The 21,023-nt window shown below is 36.4% G+C and overlaps 2 protein-coding genes across 2 annotated transcripts in view; both read right to left on the bottom strand.

The window, feature by feature from the left end:
* Positions 1 to 7,312: 7,312 nt before the first annotated feature.
* LOC149538952 (uncharacterized) lies at positions 7,313 to 11,935 on the bottom strand. The gene is made up of 3 exons (XM_089802506.1): positions 11,815 to 11,935; positions 11,209 to 11,718; positions 7,313 to 7,824 (listed from the first exon to the last, which is right to left on the bottom strand). Exons 1-3 carry the CDS (start codon positions 11,933 to 11,935, stop codon positions 7,313 to 7,315), a joined length of 1,143 nt encoding a protein of 380 aa, XP_089658632.1.
* Positions 11,936 to 12,017: 82 nt separating this feature from the next.
* The window catches only part of LOC149538951 (uncharacterized), a 59,131-nt gene continuing 50,125 nt past the window's right edge, over positions 12,018 to 21,023 (bottom strand). Inside the window, exons 2-4 of the mRNA XM_089802505.1 lie at positions 12,974 to 13,179; positions 12,434 to 12,831; positions 12,018 to 12,336 (exon numbers count right to left, since the gene is read on the bottom strand). Of these exons, the coding sequence (XP_089658631.1) occupies positions 12,097 to 12,336; positions 12,434 to 12,831; positions 12,974 to 13,179 (844 nt within the window). The 3' untranslated portion in view covers positions 12,018 to 12,096. The remainder of the gene's footprint in view (positions 12,337 to 12,433; positions 12,832 to 12,973; positions 13,180 to 21,023) is intronic.

Raw genomic sequence — 21,023 nt, 5'->3', positions numbered from 1 at the left:
AAGTTTATCAATTTATATTTGCTGATAAGTGTTTGTCTTGATTGTGACTCTTGATGGTATTTCTTGTATTCTTTGATCTGTTATTCACTGATTTAATTGTCTTTTATTTCTACTTGTGGTGAGACTTATCTTCGCAATTTGTGAAGTTTTGTTTTCTTTCTCTAATAGGACATGTGATGACAATAGTTTCTACTGACTGTTCTTTCCTTTTTTTTTGAATCTTCTTATCATCAGATCACTTCTGTCCTTTCTTTTTATTGCTTAATAATTGTCGTGTTCTTATCATAGCTGATCAACCATCTTAACTCAAAATCTCTCTTCTAATTAGTGATTGTTGATGATTACGTATGATAATTCACGATGGGACTTTTAGTTTGTATGCTAATTGTATTTTTTCCGTCTTCTCCCCTTCAGCTTCAAATCTTTTTTCGTTTTTCTTTTCGCACTGTCTGGTTGATTCCAAGATATACTCCTTCGGTGAGTCTAAGTCTGGTATATCTCCTTTCATTCATCTGCTATTCACTCTCTATGTTCCCTGATGCTTCGTGTATGCATGATACAGAATATATTTGTTCTTCCTGGTCATGGTGTATTGAAATGTCAGCGACATTGAGTGATGTTGCCTGTGCGAATGCTTGATGACTTATTGTCTATTTGTTATTTAATTTTTCTATATTCATCTCCCGTGAACCTTCTCTATCCCCCCTATATGATGTCTTTTCCCTTGTTGCGCCAAAGCCGTACCCTCGCTCAACAAAATTGATGCACTTAGAGATTGATGGCTTCAAATGCTTGAAATTTTTGCAAGACAATTCTTCAAATCGTGACCTTCCATTTATTCGACAGCTTGTTGGTGGAATTTACTTTTTGTTGCAGTGGAGAGCATGGCATGGAGGTGTTAATTCTGTAAGTTCGATATCATACCGATCTGATTTTACAGATTGCACTGATCTTGTATTCTTTGATCTGTTATTCACTGATTTAATTGTCTTTTATTTCTACTTGTGGTGAGACTTATCTTCGCAATTTGTGAAGTTTTGTTTTCTTTCTCTAATAGGACATGTGATGACAATAGTTTCTACTGACTGTTCTTTCCTTTTTTTTTGAATCTTCTTATCATCAGATCACTTCTGTCCTTTCTTTTTATTGCTTAATAATTGTCGTGTTCTTATCATAGCTGATCAACCATCTTAACTCAAAATCTCTCTTCTAATTAGTGATTGTTGATGATTACGTATGATAATTCACGATGGGACTTTTAGTTTGTATGCTAATTGTATTTTTTCCGTCTTCTCCCCTTCAGCTTCAAATCTTTTTTCGTTTTTCTTTTCGCACTGTCTGGTTGATTCCAAGATATACTCCTTCGGTGAGTCTAAGTCTGGTATATCTCCTTTCATTCATCTGCTATTCACTCTCTATGTTCCCTGATGCTTCGTGTATGCATGATACAGAATATATTTGTTCTTCCTGGTCATGGTGTATTGAAATGTCAGCGACATTGAGTGATGTTGCCTGTGCGAATGCTTGATGACTTATTGTCTATTTGTTATTTAATTTTTCTATATTCATCTCCCGTGAACCTTCTCTATCCCCCCTATATGATGTCTTTTCCCTTGTTGCGCCAAAGCCGTACCCTCGCTCAACAAAATTGATGCACTTAGAGATTGATGGCTTCAAATGCTTGAAATTTTTGCAAGACAATTCTTCAAATCGTGACCTTCCATTTATTCGACAGCTTGTTGGTGGAATTTACTTTTTGTTGCAGTGGAGAGCATGGCATGGAGGTGTTAATTCTGTAAGTTCGATATCATACCGATCTGATTTTACAGATTGCACTGATCATGTAATGCATTTATATCCTCATGTGGATTCACCTCTTTAATATGTCTTAGATTGTTAACCTTATCGGCAACCTTTCAAGGAGCATTTATTAATGTTTCTTTGCATGATTGTTGTTAGTATATTTACTAACAAATTATGCTAACTGGGAGACACCGATCTTGGAGTATAATAACTAAGTTATATATAAGGGCCAACCTAGGAAGAGACATGTCCTTTCTAAGGACATGCCTCTTGGGTGCACTATAAAGTAAAGTCTGCTTCTCTACATTTCTGCCTTATACGAATTATTGCAGAGTAACAACATTTTCAGAATTGAGATTATACTATTGAAGACACTTCATATAAGTCTGATATAGAAGATCATCTTCAGCAAGCAACTAAGAAGGGATTATTTTAGTCTGATTTATAGCAGAATTTGTAGAAACTTTACATGGTATCAGAGCTCTTGTAGTCAAACCTATGCCCTGCAAATTGACAATCAGACTTTATATATCTAGCAACATCCTTCTATCTTCAATGACAAGCACAATCAGACCCGAGGACATGTTTGATGGGAAAGAATGCTCCTTGGAAATTTAGAATTATGATGATTCTTGAAGACAATGATGTGAAACAGTTTGTTGATTCAACATCCAGGCAACCTAATGTTGAACCTAATAAAACTATTTGGAGTAAAGGAATCAGGAAAGCTATGTAGATCATATTAGATGGAGTGAAAAATGAAATAGTACCTATGCTAATGAAACATCAAACAACATTTCATATGATGAATGCATTATTAAATGCATGAGGTTAACAATGTGACTAGAACCCTTGCACTAAAAAGGCAATTTGATCATATATAGATAAAGAAGGGAGAATCTATAAACTCTTACTTCCTAAGGGTGGCTAGTTTAAGAGACGAACTTGCAAGTATAGGGACCATAATTGAAGACAAGGAACTAACACTTATGGCTATAGATGGGATATTATATTTATGGGAAACATTCTCACAAGGAGTAAGTGCTAGAGACAATCTTTCAAACTTTAATAGACTTCGAGGAGATTGCTTGCAAGAAGAATCTAGGAAACTTAAGAAAGGAGGAAGATTGAAAATTGAAGATGAACAACTTCATGTTCTTAATACAAATTCCTATAAAGGTAAGAAGAAGCACTTCAAGAAGAAGAAGGGCAATCAAAGAAATGACAAACCTAAGAAAGATCTATCTAAAATAAAATGCTTCATATGTGAAAAATTTGGACACTATAGATCTAATTGCCCTGAGAATACAAATCAACAAGTAAACTGTACAAACATTACTAGGAAAGAAGATAATTATGATCCTGAGAATCGTGTATTATATTCTGCACTATTAAATGAAGTATTAAGCAAAGCATGGGTAATTGATAGTGGATCATCTCAACACATTACAGGATACAAAGAGCACTGGACTCTATATCTGAAGAAGTTGATGGCGAAGTTACCATCGGTGATAATTCCGCTCATTCAGTCAAAGGAATTGCGAATTGCACCTTGAAACTGAAATTGGGTAGTTCTCTACATCTCAAAGGAGTACTCTATGTACCAGGAATAAAAAATAATCTAATCTCTGTTACAACACTTGAAGATGATGGACATAGTGTTGCATTTAGGGATGGTAAAGTAATGACTTGGTCTAAGAACTCTTCATTTAAGAAATCAAAGTTGTTTTGGTCAAAGAAAGGGATACTTAAATGAATTCAATATAGAACCTTGTCAACCTATTCAAGCCTTAATTCATGAGGTTGCTAATATAAACGAAATATGGCACAGAAGGTTAGGACATCTTAATTTGAAAACCTTATCAACTATGGGTAACTGGTTTTTACCTAAGTTGAATAAAGATCATTTAAGCATATGCAAAGGATGCGCTTTGGATAAGAACACCAAAAGTCTATTTCATGATAGCACTAGAAAAACTAACAATGTTTTGGAATTAATCCACTCAGATTTGTGGACCTATGTCTATTCCTTCTCTTGGAGGATTCTGGTAGTAGATACTTTTTATAGACGACTTCTCTAGGAAAACTTGGATTTATTTCTTAAAATGTAAAGAATCAGAAGAAATCCTTAAGAGATTTAAAGAATTCAAAACCTTAATTGAAAACTTATCAAGACACAAAATTAAAACTCAAAGGATTGATAACGGAGGGGAATATAGTTCAGATTTGTTTAGAGAGTTTTGTAAAGTAGGAATTAAGAGGGAGTATACTGTTCCTTATAACCCACAACAAAACGGGGTAGCAGAAAGGAGGAATAGAACATTTATAGAAGCAACAAGAGCTATGATATTCGATCAAAATTTAGAATATTATCTTTGGGCAAAAACCTCTTGTACTGTTGTCTATATTCAAAACAGAAGTCCTCACTCCTACCTTAGAGATAAAACTCCTAAAGAAGTCTTTACTAAGGTTAAATTTAATATAAGTCATCTTAGGATTTTTGGGTGCCCATTATATATACATGTTCCAAAAGAAAAGAGAACCAAGTTAGAACCCTCCGGGAGAAAATGTATTTTTGTCGAGTATACTGAAACATCTAAAGCATATAGGATTTTCATACTTGGTCAAAAAAACATTGAACTTAGTAGGGATGTAATATTTCAAGCAAATTTAGCATTCAAAAGAGCTCTAAGTTCTGGAGATCCCTCTTCCTTACCTAATTTTGAAGATAATACTGAATCTGAGTTTCAGAGGGAGAACATTGAAAAAATTGAAGATGAAATTCAGAATCTTAATCTTGAGGAAACCCAAAATCCAAAGAAAAGACTACTTTGGGCCATTAAGACAGCAGAGGAAGCACAGGACTTTGCTGCACCATCTGGAACCTTCAGAGAAAGCAAAAGACCCAAAAGATTTTCGAGTTATGCAATAGACATGAGTGATTTATCTAAATCAGAACCAACCATGTTTCGGATGCTATTAAACATACAACTTGGAAGGATGCTATGATTGAAGAATACCAATCCATTATTAAGAATGATGTTTGGGAAATTGTTCCAAGACTTGAAGGAAAATTTGATGTTTCTTCTAAGTGGATATTTAAAATCAAGCATGCTGCTGACGGTAGCATTGAAAAATATAAAGCCAGATTCGTAGCTAGGGGATCCTCTCAGAAAGAGGGAATTGATTATTAAGAAACCTTTTCTTCTATTGTCAGATACACCTCTGTGAGAGCAGTCCTAGCTATTGCAGCATCGAAGGGATGGGAAGTACATCAGATGGATGTAAAAACAACATTTCTGAATGGAAAAACTACAAAAGAGGTATATGTGGAGCAATCTGAAGGATTTGAAACTCATAACCCTAAGGTTTTTGTTTGCAGGCTCAAGAAAGCTCTCTATGGGATTAAACAGGTTCCAAGGGCTTGGTATGAAAGAATTGATAAGTATCTTACTAGTTTAGGATTCTTAAAGAATGAAGCTGATCCAAATCTCTATTATAAAAAGGATAAACATGATATGATAATATTGATACTATATGTTGATGATTTACTAATAATAGGTGATGATCATCTTATAGATCAATGCAAGAAAGATCTAATCAGAGAATTTGAAATGAAAGATTTAGGACTCCTTCATTACTTTCTAGGACTGAAAGTATGGCATAATTTTGATAGCATCATACTTAATTAAGGAAAGTATACATTAGACATCTTGTAGAGATTTGGAATGTATGCCTTCTCCAATGAAGACTAATCTACATAAACTTAAGGAAGCATCAACAGAATCACTTTTCATAGATTCTACTCTTCACAGACAAATGATTGTTTTATGTACTTGGTAAATACAAGATCTGAAATTTGCTATGTTGTTACTACCTTAAGTTAGTTTATGTATGAGCCAAAGGAGATTCACCTAGTTGTAGTCAAACACATCATGAGATACTTACGAGGCGCTCTTAATCTTGGGCTCAAGTATGAGAAAGTTGACTTTGACTTACATGGGTACACAGACTCAGATTTGGCTGGAAGTGTTACTGATAGGAAAAGCACTTCAGGATGTTGTTTCAGTTTAGGTTCAACAATGATATCTTGGATATGCAGAAAGTAGGCATCAGTAGCACAAAGTCCCATAGAAGCTGAATACATTGCCTCAGCAATGGCCTCTCGGGAAGCAGTTTGGATTAGAAAGTTACTTGTGGGATTATTTGGTCACCCTATGAATCTTACTATTATTCATTGTGATAATTAGAGTTCCATCAAACTTTCTGTGAATTCAGTTTTCCATGACAAGTCCAAGCATATTGAAATTCCTTACCATTATGTAAGAGATATGGTAGATAAGAATACTGTAAAATTAGAATACATTTGCACTGTAGATTAGACAACAGATGTTCTTACTAAACCTCTATTTCGAGTGAAGATAGATCACTTCAAGAAAAGACTTGGTATGGTTGACTTGTAATACATTTGTACTCTTTAATTATTAATAAATTTGAATTAAAATTATTATATTTAGGCTTTTGACTGTTATGGGCTTCACCATTTGTATTCATTATTTATGAGGTGACGATCTCTAAGATAATGAACACTTGTATAAAACACATTATGAAAGATGACGATCTCTTAGATAATGTGCTGAACAGTAGAGAACTATTGTCAGATCTAGATGAGTTCAAGATCACATTGTGATGTAGACATTTCTATGTTTATGAGTCACAACTTGGATAAAGGAAGAATTTAATCATTCTCTGGATTTTATCCCATGTTCTGGTAGATCTCAACTCAGGATCATGTTGTGATATAGGACTGCCAATACCTAGAGTCACAACTTGGATAAAAGAAGAATTCAATCATTCTCCATATTTTATCCTGTATATTGCATTCCATGCAATACTATTAGTACAAGTGATAAGTTATATCACAGGTAAAGTAATATGACTTAGTACCATGTGTTCAATGATACCACATGCTTAGAATATTCAGATAGATATAGAGTATCAATCTATGCTTATTCATCTTAATTGATGATGCTAGATATGTTATCTCTCAGTATGAATATCAAGTTAAGAGGGAGTGTTAATTCTGTAACTTCGATATCATACTGATCTGATTTTACAGATCGTACTGATCATGTAATGCATTTATATCCTCATCTGGATTCACCTCTTTAATATGTCTTAGATTGTTAACCTTATTGGCAACCTTTCAAGGAGCATTTATTAATGTTTCTTTGCATGATTGTTGTTAGTATATATACTAACAAATTATGTTAACTAGGAGATGCCGATCTTGGAGTATAATAACTAAATTATATATAAGGGCCGACCTAGGAAGAGACATGTCCTTTCTAAGGACATGCCTCTTGGGTGCATTATAAAATAAATTCTGCTGCTCTACATTCCTGCCTTATACGAATTATTGCAGAGTAAGAACATTTCCAGAATTGACATTATACCATTGAAGACACTTCATATAAGTCTGATATAGAAGATCATCTTCGGCAAGCAACTAAGAAGGGATTATTTCAGTCTGATTTATAGCAGAATTTGCAGAAACTTTATAGGAGGCAGTGGGGAAGAGATTATGTCGGCAACGAGCAGCTTCCAACCTTCTGTGTCTGACTGCTGTGGAGGGATTATGTGGGTACCAAGGATCTTCTGTGGCCGACTGCTGTGACTCGGGTAAAACTAACTGTAAAAACAAAACTAGCAGTAGATGATCATCTACTATAAAATAAACAGATTCCGTTATGCGAGGTAGAATCACATCCGTTTCATAGAGCTCCATCTCAACAGGTTGGTTTGTAACATTTGCGTTCTGTTGAACTGATGTAGCTATTTCAGTTTGTAGAAACAATTTACTGAAGCCTCTGTTTTCTTTTGATTTACGCTTTTGGAATTCTTTTAGTTGCAATAAGATTATGCAGATATCTAAAACGGTTTTTGATTTAGTCAATTGTTTTTTCCCTTTGAGAGTCCTCATGTTTCTAAACTCTTGCAGTTGTATGTTGGGATTGGAACCTGTGACAGCAATTTGTCATGCTGAGTTTTTCCTTTTACTGCTTGTTTCCTTTTGCTATAGACTTCGTATCTACCACCGTTACAAATATCCAAACTCATCTCAATTTTGAGAAGGTTAGGTATAGTGAGCCTTACACTGTCCATTTCATTGGAGTTTGCTGCATAGGACAAAAAACTTGCTTTCCGACACACCATGGCTGGATTTAGAAGGGCTTGAGATACTTCTGGCAGTGGATTACTCAGCAGCAACATTCCCGTGATTTGTAGTAGGAGTTTTCACTCATGCGTCTTTGCAATAGCTAACTCAGTCTCATATTAGATATACTTCCATTTAGTTGTCTGAAATTGCAGGCCTGATGCATATCCCATTGCACCAATTTCTGGCTTGTTTGCTTGGCTTATTGTGTTGGTATGCTTGGCTTTGTGTATTGAGAATGTATGCACAGTGTATTGCAGCTCAAAGAAACATGAAAAATTCTCATACTCCTGTATTGCCATTCTTAGGGCCTATTTCAATCACTTCAAAGGTATATTTTCTTGTTCATCATATGACTCCATGGATGGGAAGCAGATAAGTGGTCTATTAGTATGAGGCATCATTCAATCTTTTCTGGTGTCATGCATAACTAAGAGAAACTTGGACAGAGGCCTAGACCAATGCACAATCCAAGTGGGCTCTTAACGTGAGGTCCAACTTCTGTATTAGCTTCAAAAACTCCACTTTTCCAAGCCTCAACTGATCCTCATTGATTGTAGCGTTGCTCTATCTTTCAACATTTCAGTGCTCATATCTTTGACAATCTTTTCTTATTTAGTGTTTACATAAGCCTCATGCTTAGTACTTAATAACTTTCTGACTCTACTCTAATCATGCTCATCTCTCAGTTAGCATACATCTTTGTTTACCATAATAGTAATTATCATACATCTTTGTTAGCACACATCTTTGTTTTCCATTACAGCGATTATCCTCTGTATTAGATATACCTTAGTCTTTGCACCCTCTGCCATGATAACATGTCCCTATTGCTTGAATCTTATGGTCTTCAAACATCGCTGTTTTGACTGCTATAATCAATGTTCTTGCTGTTCCCTTCTGCATTAGAACAGATCTTGTATTTTTGAATAATAATGCCAAACTCAGTTCTTTATGGATCTTTTACTGTCAAAACTCTTCATACATGATTAACATCTCACTGTGTTCATCTTCATATTGCTCGTATCTGATCGTTGCCTTTTTTAAGGTATTCTTCTGATTGAATGTTACAAGACATTTACCCTCATCAATCTTCTCAAATTCCAAGTCCTCAGATGAATCTCTTAATCTATAATGCCCAAGCTTAGAGGCTGCACGCTACATTACCTTTTTTAAGGTATTCTTCTGATTGAATGTTACAAGACATTCACCGTCATCAATCTTCTCAAATTCCAAGTCCTTAGATGAATCTCTTAATCTATAATGCCCAAGCTTAGAGGCTGCACACTACCTCACTGTTTTTACTGTTTTATGCACAACATGGCTGCACTTGGCAATCATACATGATACCATTTTTGAGAACTTTTTCCTTTATCACACTGTCTATGACTGCTCTGCAACATGATATCCTTGCCATGAATCATTGTGAAATAAGCATTCTGTACTATGATTTCTGTTCTAAACTCTTACTTGGTCTGCTCATATCTGATCATGCATAAAACACTACTATATTTTGATCTTATTGTGCTGCTCATTTACAATGAACACTGTTTAGTGCTTTGCACATCATCTCTTTATCTCTGTTTGAAGAAGCCATTATAACAGCAAAAATCTACCTTCTCCATTCATTCATCACCGATTTTATTAATATCAGTGCTTTTTCCACAGCACAATATCTTTACCTCATTGACTACATCTCTTTTGACTGTCATTCTAATCTCCTGGTCTCCATTTTCTGCACTTATTGGATATCTATTTTTAACATGTCGTCACTGTGCTTCAATGATATTGATTGCCTTTGTTGCGTTTTCTGTTTCTGTGTCCTTGCTGTCCATGTCTTCACAGTTTCATTATTGTTGTTCTTGCTTTGATCCTCTGTTCATAACATCAAGTATGTACTCTCTATTCTTTTTCGACTGTCTTATTATTTTTTAAATGATAGAAGTATACTGATTAGGCTTCTGAAGGACTTCCCAACCTGTGTTTGATGAGTAGCTGATATAGGTGTAGGCATAAGAAATATCTGAACCATGGGGGACAAAATATAAGAGAGGTTTCTCGTGAGCTAAGAAAAGCTTAGAAATAATCTTCCTATACGATGCTGATTTTTTCTCTTCTTGTTTGTTATAATTCAGCCTTCATATTGGAGCTAAAGTTATCATTTCTCTTGTATCATCCAGAGGATGGTGTACACAATAAAAAAGGATTAATGTCCCCTGCAAGAAAGTGAGGGGATAGCAATTATTCTGCAGATAAACCAATACAAAAAGGAAACTGCCACCCAAAAGAAAGGCCTACAGTCTTGCTGAAATCTGTTATGGTGTTTTACACAGATAGCTGTAAGTTAAAATGAAAGTACTTTAATTATAGAAGTTAACATTGTTCTTTTCAAAATATAAAACCTTATAAGCACCAAATTGCCTTTTCCCATGTGTTTCCTCTTTAGGAATCTAAATTTGAGAAATTTACCCCTTCTCTTGAACCTCATGCAATAGCTATTATAAATCTCTTCACATAGCATATGCTAACTCTTAAAATGAATTTGTCAAAAAGGCTACAGAGACATTCAAGCAAATATAATTCTCAGGTGTAAAGCAAAATTCTGCTAACATTTTCCACCATGTTCTTTCCTTTATTGGAAAAATGGGAGCTTTGGAATAGAGTTTGGGCATTGAAGAACAGAAAAAGTTTCTCACATATTGTAGTTACAAACATAGTTGGAAAACTCGCCAAATGCAAAAACTCGCCAAGCCCCCCAAAAGTTTAATCGGGAAAAACTCGGCGATTTAAAAAAAAAACTCGGGAAAAATTTGGAAACCTAAAAAACCGCTGAAATATAATTAAAAATACATTTATTTTGCAAAATTTAATGAGAAGATGCATCTAATAAGTTAATTAAAGACAATACAAAAGAAAGAAACAAAGTTTAGATATATATAAATGCATAATGCGTACAAAATTGCATTCTCATGCAGAATGCTCATGGTAGGAAGTAAAATAGTAAATTACTAAATAGTTTCAATCTGTCAAACTAGAAGTAAATACTAAAAGTCTAAATACATCAATACAATGTGACAATGCCAATCACATCTTCCTCTTTCCACTTGCACTAGCAGGAAAGCGAGGGGGTCTAGTCCTAGAAGAAGTGCCCCGCACTGGGATAGGGCGTGAGCTGCGTGACTGTGAACTCTGTGGTTGTGCCCCCTCGCTCGACGTTCCTACTGACTGGCTCGACATCCTAGAAGAGGATGCATCTCCACCTAATGGTAATGTCTGATCCTCGCCTGAATCATCATCATCCTCGTCCTCATCCTCAATGTCATCCATAGTGAATTGAAAATCAGTGTCAACCTCCCCCTCCATGGCCTGCCTCTCCAAATCAGCGATCTCATCTGGTGTAAAAAATGGACTTGGCTCCTGTGCTGTCCAATCAGAATAAGGATCTATCTCATCTAGATCAAGCGGACCAGGTAGTTCTAAGAGCTGTGACTTTTTTATGCGCAACTTAAGATTATAGTGCACATAAACAAGGTTATTAAGCCGTTTTTGAGTCATTCTGTTTCTTTTCTTTGTATGGATGGACTCAAATAAGCTCCAATTGTGCTCACAATGGGATGAGCTACAAGGTTGGGATAGGACTCTGAGAGCAAATTTCCTTAAATTGGGGGTATTGCCACCCCAACTTGCCCACCAAGCATCTGCAAAACAAAATTTAAAAAGTTGTAAATCAATAAAAAACAAAATCAGAAGCACAACTTATCAATTAGCAAAAGTTTTAAAGTTTGACGCTTTACCTGGTGCTTGAGTAGATCTTGCTCTCTTTGCTAGCATAGAAGAGAACAAAGGACCCCTTGATTCCACATAGATTTGTTGTTCGGTCACAATAAGGTCTCTCTCCTCTTCACTTGATATCATTCTCTAAATGCATTTAGAGAGACCTTCCATGACCTCTCCATTAGGATCTGAGTAGGAATCATCAGCCCTAAAACAAATAGAAAATGATATCAAGTCTTACTACACAACCTTAAAAAGTAAAGTAAAATAAAGACTTATTAAAATCCCAACTTCAAGGACAATCAATTATCATAGTACCTGAATTTGGGATTGAGGAAGTAGCCTGCTGCATGAATAGGTTGGTGGAGCATATTGTTCCACCTCCTATCAATTATTTCCCAAATGGGGTCAAATCTGAGACTGTCCCCGTGATAGTAATTTCTAACAGCCTCTTTCGCCCTATCCATGGCCTCATAAAGACCTCCCATTGGGGATTGCTGCCCATCACATGTGCACAAGACTAGAACCAGGGGCAGAGACATCTACATTTGAAATTCGAAAAATACAAATTAGTTAATAACATAGTAAGTTATGAATTGAAAATGAAACTTGAATAAACTAAAAATATAATGAAGTTACCTCCACAATCTCCTTAGCCTTTGCAAAAAAGCTATCATCAAAGACTATTCGTGCCACAGCTTCTCCTTCGGGCTTCTTTGAGTAAGGTGAAGCAACCCAATCAGCACACACAAACATTTGCTTCAAAGCCAATATGTGGTCAAGAATACTTTGCAACGTCAAGAAGACCGTTGCAAACCTTGTCATAGCAGGTCTCATCAAATCTTTGCCTTTAGTGGCTTTTCTCATCAAACTGAGAACCCATGGGTGATTATAGATATATTTCGTGACTCGCCTAACATCTTCCACAACTGGACTCACCCAATCAAGTTTTCCTATGTCCTCCAAAAGAAGGTCAAGGACATGTGCTGCACAAGGTGACCAAAAAAGTGTGGGATGCCTCTCTTGGAGGATTCTACCTAAAAGATTAGCAAAAAATCAATAATCCGTAACAAACTTTTCATATTTAGTATTTACAAATTACATCAAATCTAAATTGAATAATACCATAGCATTACATTCATGATTCATATTGATTCAAATATAAAAAATTAAATCTACCTGCTGCCACATATGCTGCTGCATTATCTGTGATTATTTGCACCACATTCTCTATTCCCACCTCCATGACAACATTCTCCAACATTAAAGCCAATGTGGCTGCATTTTTCACTTTGTTGGAGGCATCGACAAATTTCCAAAACACCACATCATCTTTGCAAGCAATCAAGAAGTTAATAATGGTTCTACTTCTTCCATCTGTCCACCTATCAGATAAAATGGTTCAGCCATACTTCTTTCACTGTTTCTTTTGGTCTTCTATCAACAATCTTGCCCTACCAACCGCTTTGTCAAGCAACCTACAAAATTTAAGTGTAATATTAAACAAAGTGTAAGTGTTAGTAAAAAATTAGGAAATAAGTTACAACAATTAAGATTTAAAATATAACAATGAACTAAAGTGAATCTCAATTATTTACAATTACTAAATAGTAAAATACTAACCTTCCACTCATATCCTTGTGATTAGGCGGCTTGTACCCTTTGCCTGATATTGTCATTGCATTCACCATATTGACCCAATAGGGACTATCAGCGGCATTCATTGAGATATTGTTGAAAAACCAAAAATCAGCGGCTGCAATATTAGTTTGCTCATGCACCTCCTTAAACTATGCAGTGCCCTCTAATGATGGTTGTGCTCCAGGTGTGTTCCTGGGCACAAAATAACCACCTATCCCTGATGGGGATCCGGATGGTGATGATGAAGTAGGAGATGTAGAAGAAGTGGAACCGGTAAAAGAGAAATTTTGTTTGCGGATCCGTGGGCCACGAAGAGATCCTGGTATGTTCTCAAGTGCTTCTTCTTCCTCTTGCATATCAAAAGGAGCTCCTTCAGATTCAGCTATGGCTGCCCTCATAGATAATTTTGCCCTCTCCCTATTCAATTTTTTCTCTTCAGCAGCTGCAAGTAGGGCATGGATGAATCTTTTTTCTTCATCAGTTACCTTGAGACAAGGATTTGAGTCATGTTTCTTTATGCCTGCAAGGTGGTATTTGAGGCGGTTTATGCCTCCAGAAATAATTCTCTCACAGGGAATGCATATCACCTTCCCAATATCATTTGGACTTGGAGCTTCATAGGCATACCGCCATGCCTTATCTCTTGCATTTTTAGGCCGAGTGCCTATATATCCAAATGGGCATGGTGTTTGTGGCCACTCTTCTTGCGGGTTTGTCATGTTTTCTTAATGCTTGTCTGCTGCCCTACACATAAATAATTAAATTTGTAGAAAAACGAATAAACAAAGTTAGAACTTAGAGTTAAAACTTAGAAGCTAGAAGTTTAGAACAACTAGCCACTAGGGTTTCAACTTTCAAATGATTTGAAATCATTTACAAACAACAACAAAAACAATAAAAGCTTTGCTTAAAACTATAAAAAGTTTTCAAACAATGATAAGATGAACATACCTGGAAAGAAATTTCTCTTCTAAATTCGGTTAGAATCCTCCAAAATCCACTCCAATCTGCCTTTAATCACTTGCAATCAGCTAAAACCTTCTTTGCTCCACACAAATGAAAGAAACAATGCAAAAAACAATGCAAATTTGACCTATTTAGGCATCTGGTCGCGGGTTCCCTGAACCGCGAGTTTTTTTACATAACTCGTCGAGTTTTTGACTAAAACTCGTCGATTACTCGGCGAGTTTTTGGACTCACGCCGAGTTTTTTGGCAGGCGAGTTTTTGGGCGATTTACTCGCCGTCCCAAAACACTCGGCGAGTCTTCCATCTATGGTTACAAACGCCCTGGTACATGTATTCAAAATATAGAAGCATAAACAATATACATGAATTGTTTGATATAATTCCTAAAAGAAGTGATCAGATTTTACAAACTTACAAAATACATGCAAGTGGAAGGTTTAAAGCCATAGTCGATATCCATTATTGGTGTCTTCCCTTCCTGTGCCAAAATGAGAGCTTTAAGAACAATCATGAATATCCAATGGAATATTAATGTCAATAATAGATCAAAACTTAACCATTTTTTTTAATTGTGTTTGTTTATGGCTTTCAGAAATTGAATAACATTCTTGCCAGATTAATTAGCCAATAGGGTATTATAAGTGGGGATTTCACTTGAAACCTGTCTGACGCTGAAAACTTCTTACCATTTGATACTCAAAACTGCTAGCTCTTTTATGATTTTTTTGATATGGGAGATTCTGACAGTTATTATGATACGGAAGATAATATTGATGATATTTCTAGTGATTGTATTGCAGTCCTCTGACTCTGTAGGCGGCGTATCAATGCAAGATCGTAGCTCTAACACACATCACAGACGCGCAGTGCCAGAATGGGGCTGTGTTTGCTGTTGGCTTCTCCAGCTAATGAGTTGTGATATTCTAATCAAATCAAGTGTAATACTTCAGTCAAATCAAATCAAATCAAATCTCCAATCATATAAAAATGTAACTCACAATCAATATTTTCTGTAAATTTTTTATTTCCAGATCAAGAATCAAATATTGTTAGATTTACTCTGGCACATTATAAATAGATTGAAGCAGTATTCATTTAAAATATATTATTTCTTCCATTCCTCTACTTGGGTAGCTTTCACCTTTTTCCATTCCTTCTCTCTCTGGATGTAGTCCATAGCCACCACCCACTCAAGGCCCCTCTCTTAGTTGACACCCTCTCGCTTCTATTTTGTTTCCAACGGTTTTATGACCTCTCTCATCAATGTGTTTTGGGGTTGTATTTCACTCCCCATGGATTCTTTTCTACTCTCTGTTCTATTTCACTTCCCATAGATCTTGAGCTCCTAGATGTGTCATATAATCTTCTCACAGGAAACTTTCCTTTGGAATGTTCAGTTATTTATTTATTTATCAAACCACCAATTATCTGGGCTGTTCCATGAATTAACATTTTATCATGCTCAAATCCTAATGAGCTCAGTAGCTGTGGCAAGCCTTTAAGACATTGATTTGTTTTTCAATAACTTGTTAGGGTTACTTCCAACATATTTGGGAAAGCATCTAAACTTGTCATACAATCATTTCTCAGGACCAATCCCTTGTTCTGGAGCATATAAGCAGCAAAATCTCACATCATTTTTTAGGGAATTGCCAGCTGTGTGGGAAGTGGCTGGGTTTGCAGGATTGTCCTCATGGGATGCATCATGATGATATGTTGAGAAAAAACATTGTCTTGGTCGCTACAATTGGCACTATCTTCACACTATGTTGCATTTTGGGGGCATTTTACATTTTCCATAGAAGAGTCTGCAATAGTGTCTTTTCTATTTCATGTTAGGGCCCATACAAATATACTTGGAATCTTTGCATTCCCTTATCTTCTTCCATATACTTTTTTGCAATGATCGCGAGTTTGGATAGGTTAATGCTTCTTTGTGTGTTAAGGTTTTGAAGAAGGTCCGAATCTGATTTTTCTCTACCCATTTCTTCTAAGGCTTATGTTCCTTCTCTTCGTGGAGTGCAGGGACCAGAGGAGAGCTTTGAAAAGGGTAGCAGAGAAAAGGAGACAAACTTCCTCCAACAATAGATGATAATGGAGTCAAGTCCCCACATTTCTATCATCTTTTTGGACATAATCCAAGAAATGGGTAAAATCCATAAAATGAGAAAAAAAAAATAATTTCTCTTTGCATCTTTGGACAACCTTGTTATCAAAAGGTCAATCTCAATGGATGCCCTTTTTGAGTGGGAGGATTTCTCTAAATTAGCGAGGAAAGATTGTCCATGCCCACCTATGGATGTGATATTACTTTTTTATTTGACTTCATTAATAGAAGCATTTTTAAAAATAAAATCACTATGAATTATACTTAGAATTATGTGAGTGACAAAAAATACAACCATGTATCCTTAACTTCACTGATGCTCTTTATTATTACATATTGCCTCATCAATCTATTGTTGTTCTACATCTTCTGTCAAAGTTATGCCTGCCTAGGATTCATTTTACAACCTTCTTGATTCTCTTCTTCCTTTCATACTATAAAAACTCTAACAAACGTTGTCAAATATTTTCTTCTTTCCAAGAGTTGGATATTTTTGTACACTTAGATGCTAGAACTCATGTTCTCACTTGATCTTATTTTGGGTCCTAATTACCATTCCATCAATCGACTTCTAAATCCAAGTATTCATAATGTAATATCTAATATCTTACTCTTGCATTCCCACAAATTTGGAGGCCTTGCTCCTCTACAATTCCTTGATTTATAACCCTTGGTGATTCTCTCATGAAAATGTATGTAATGGGTAAGATATGTGTATGCAATGAAATATAAGTCTAGAAACATGAAGTTAAACTACACATTCAACAAACAAACCAAATACAACATATATTATTAGCTAAAGAAAGCAATCAAAATGAAATACAAGCCAAAGCAAGCCCTCCAAAAGCCTTCTTGATGTTTGGATGCGTCCGATGGATGATATGTGTGCTCAAAGGATGCTCAAGCTTCAAGATGGTTTCAACAATGGAGATGAGTGATGGATTTAAGTGTGTGAAAATGGGCGTAATAATGGTAATATGATAGTATTGAGCTCTCAAATTAGCATTATACGTTTGCATATGAAGGTGGATCAAAATGGAGTGAAGTGTCCAATTTGTAGGCCAAGGGGTAGTGAAATGAAGGGCCAAGATGCAAGGTTGAGAAAAGGTGAGGGAGGGCTAAGATGTGAGGAGAGGGAAGCACATGGATTGTGCTTTCTTGCAACCAATGAGGTGACGATACTTGTCAAGATGGGAGTGAGTGTGAGGAGAGTGAGTGTATCTAGCCAGGATGCCCCATTGTTGGACCTATATGGTGATGGTTACAACTTTATGCAAGCAGTGGCATAGTGTGACACCTACATTTCATTTCTTGATTTGGGAGATGACAATTTCTTTGGAGGATGTGTATTGCATCTTTAGATTACTAGTGCGGGGGACCACAATGTTGGCTACAAGGGATATGATGCCTGAGAAGGCAGTGTAGACACTTATGGGATCAAGGGTCCCATTTCAAATTAAATAGGGCTAGTTCACTCTTGATCAACATATGGATGCGATGCCACAACAGAGACAAATCTACTTCTGTGTGCGGACTGGTGTTTGGATACCTTACCCTTGACACAAGTGGGATCAATGTCACTTAGTTTGATTCTGACTATTGTAGGGATCATGGATGTAGGCATCCTAGTAGCATGGGGAGCCCTAATGTTAGCAAAGTTATATAGAGATTTACATCAGATTGTCTACCACAGACATGGGAGGTGAAGGAGCATTGGATTTTCTACCTTGTTGCAAGTTTGGGCCTGAGAGCATTTTGTTGTGTTAAGGATGGTAAGGTGACAAGATAGGTTGGCAGACCAGCCTGTGGTTTATAGTTGGGGAGTGCTATTGATGTACGAGCACACAAATGACGTGGACTACTAGTGACTTGCATTAGATGATGTTAGAGCAGTTACTATAAGGCCTTACATGGGTCTCGATCAATGGGCAGAGGATCAAGTGCAGTTGCACTACACTATCTTGACATGCTTCATCTTTGGACACAAGGACTACATTGTAGAGAAGTATCACCCAAATTGGGTAATGCAACAATTTGGGTGGTTATAGGGAATTCCAGCAAAGCTGGTTTGGTATTAGAGAGTGACTAGAGAGGTAGTGTCTTTATTTAGGAAACCTTTGCAGAGGGATGGTTTTTAGCACCATTGCTTGACTTATCGCTAGTTGACTGGAATTAGCATGGGGGAGCAATAGACGTGGGCTTGACATAGGAGTATTGTGACTAGTACTAGAGGCACAGGGAAGTTGGGAGGGCACATGTACCCTGAGTTACAATGAGATCTTGGGAGGTAGCACAAGCTTCCAGGCATGGGGGGTTACTGGCAAGGGGATAGAGGTAGAGAGATGCTATGGTTTAGGAGCAACCTAGACAACAATCATGGCAAGTGACAGAGGAGAGGGGGAGAGGAGGGAGAGGGGGAGGGAGGAGTAGGGTAGGAAGGATGACAACGGGCCCCAATAGATGGATGTGGACACAAGAAAGGGTCCATAGGCACCACCAGATACACAGGTACCTGCGGGAGGAGGCTCTTCTGCTGGTGGGGAGGATAGGGGACTGGCAGTGCTGTTAGCACCTCTCTGACAAACTCATGAGGCCACGAGTCCCCTACTACAAGACACAAAGGGAGAGAGGTCAATATCAGTATGAGAGAGATTAGTTCTAGATAGAGTGAGACACATTGCAGAGATAGTTTGGCCGTTTACAAATTGTTAGGGATGGGCTTTGGTTGGAGCTGGATAGATAGAAGGGGAGGCATAATCGATAAAATGAATGGAATGCATAATTTAGACAACCTAATTGAATGAATGAATGTGAAGAAGATATTAATTAAATGCAAACTAAATAAATACTTACCTAAATTAAAGATTATGAAATTGACCTTAGTGATAAATACAAGTGATATGAAACTATACGATGAAGGATATAATGATATGACAATGATTGACACTAATGCATATTCTTAATATTATGAATGTAATTAATGGACCCTAGTGTGAGAATGTAACTAAGATGATATGCAATGAACTAATGAATGATTCTACTTATGTAATTAATGTGATTGAAATGCAATGAATGTAACTTACGATGAAGATTTATTAACATGAACACTAATGATAATGATAATGCAACTAAAGAAGAATGCAATTTATACAAAACTATATGATGAATTGTGCCAATGATAATGCAATGGGAAATGGATAATGAATACAACTAACATGATAAATGCAACTAAAATGAATATGCATGAGAAATGATATGTAAGTTAAAAATGAGAGTACCATGAATAAATGTTAATGACACTTATTTATAACTTTAAAATGAACACTAAGGATAATGAAGCTAAATGCAATGACATGCTAATGTACGTAATACGAGTAAATGATCATACAAGTTATATGGGGTTGAATGCAATGAAAAATGGAAATGAGAAAGCACAACATATCAATGGTCATTTCTTCCCTCGCTTTTAGGAGGGGGTAGACCGTTTTCCCAACTCTAATCATGGGTTAAGGGATTAGGCTTTTGTGGAGGGATGATGGGGGGTTTTGGCTTTATAGGATAGTGATTGCGGGGTGAAGGGGGTCATAAACTTTGGATGCTTTTGGGATTGTAGGTCGATGTAGGATAGCTGATTGTAGGACCAATTTTGATGGGATGCTTTGGGATTAACCATTCTGTTGAATTTGTGGGATTTTTTGAAAGCATACACTTTTTTGTTTCCTTTTGGAATGATGGGATGGAATCCTTTGAACCATGAGTGTCGATTAACTTGAGGAGTACTGCGATGTAGTTGAGCTCTTAGTTTGATATATAAATATTGGGGACCCCCAAGGTTACCAAGAACATCAAGGCCTTGTTGTCAACATTGCATAGGACTTTCTCAAAACAAACACACAAGGATTGCCCCAACATCACATGTGAATCCTCAAAGAATCAGAGTGGAAATGATCATGGCAACTTTGAAATCAAGAACACAATATGAAATCCAACATCAAAAGAAAGAGTAAATCCATGAAAAATAACCTTTTTGCCAAAGAGATAGATAGGATTGGCTATTAATGGGCCAATGTCGGACATGAGGAAGGATGCATCCTCCAATGACCTATTGGTAGCATTTGGAACTATGATAAGATTGACAAGTGAAAACCTTTAAGACAACACTTCCTAAGACAAAGGGTCTCATACAAGGACTTTCTAAAGCACTTGGTTGGAAAAACAACAAGTTCTGATCAGACATGAAATGACAAAAAATTAGGATACATACACTAGGACCAACTGAAGACTGATTGCAGTGGGATATATATAATTGCGAGGATATTTACAAAAGACTACACTGTACAAAAAATTTGTATGATAAGATAGCGAATTTGATTTGATGTGATACAATTTTTGAAAAGCTCAGGATGAGGTGACAATGAAAGCCAAATGATATAGTACACCAGATTAAATACATCTAAAATTGATTATGATACAACATGAAACTGCCATCATATAGTACACTGTTCTGATTTATT

The sequence above is a fragment of the Cupressus sempervirens genome, chromosome 9, assembly GCF_028749045.1.
Source record: "Cupressus sempervirens isolate cs-2001-9-10 chromosome 9, ASM2874904v1, whole genome shotgun sequence".
Classification (NCBI taxonomy): domain Eukaryota; kingdom Viridiplantae; phylum Streptophyta; class Pinopsida; order Cupressales; family Cupressaceae; genus Cupressus; species Cupressus sempervirens.
Note: the sequence above shows the minus strand (reverse complement) of the source record. Positions and strands in the feature narration are given on the sequence as shown.

Coding starts and splice junctions, on each gene's coding strand:
- LOC149538952 (XM_089802506.1), bottom strand. CDS start 11,935: ATGATATCAAGTGAAGAGGAGAGAGACCTTATTGTGACCGAACAACAA. Junction 11,719..11,814: donor AAGATCTACTCAAGCACCAG/GTAAAGCGTCAA, acceptor TTTGTTTTGCAG/ATGCTTGGTGGGCAAGTTGG. Junction 7,825..11,208: donor CGAGGGGGCACAACCACAGA/GTTCACAGTCAC, acceptor TTGCTGTCACAG/GTTCCAATCCCAACATACAA.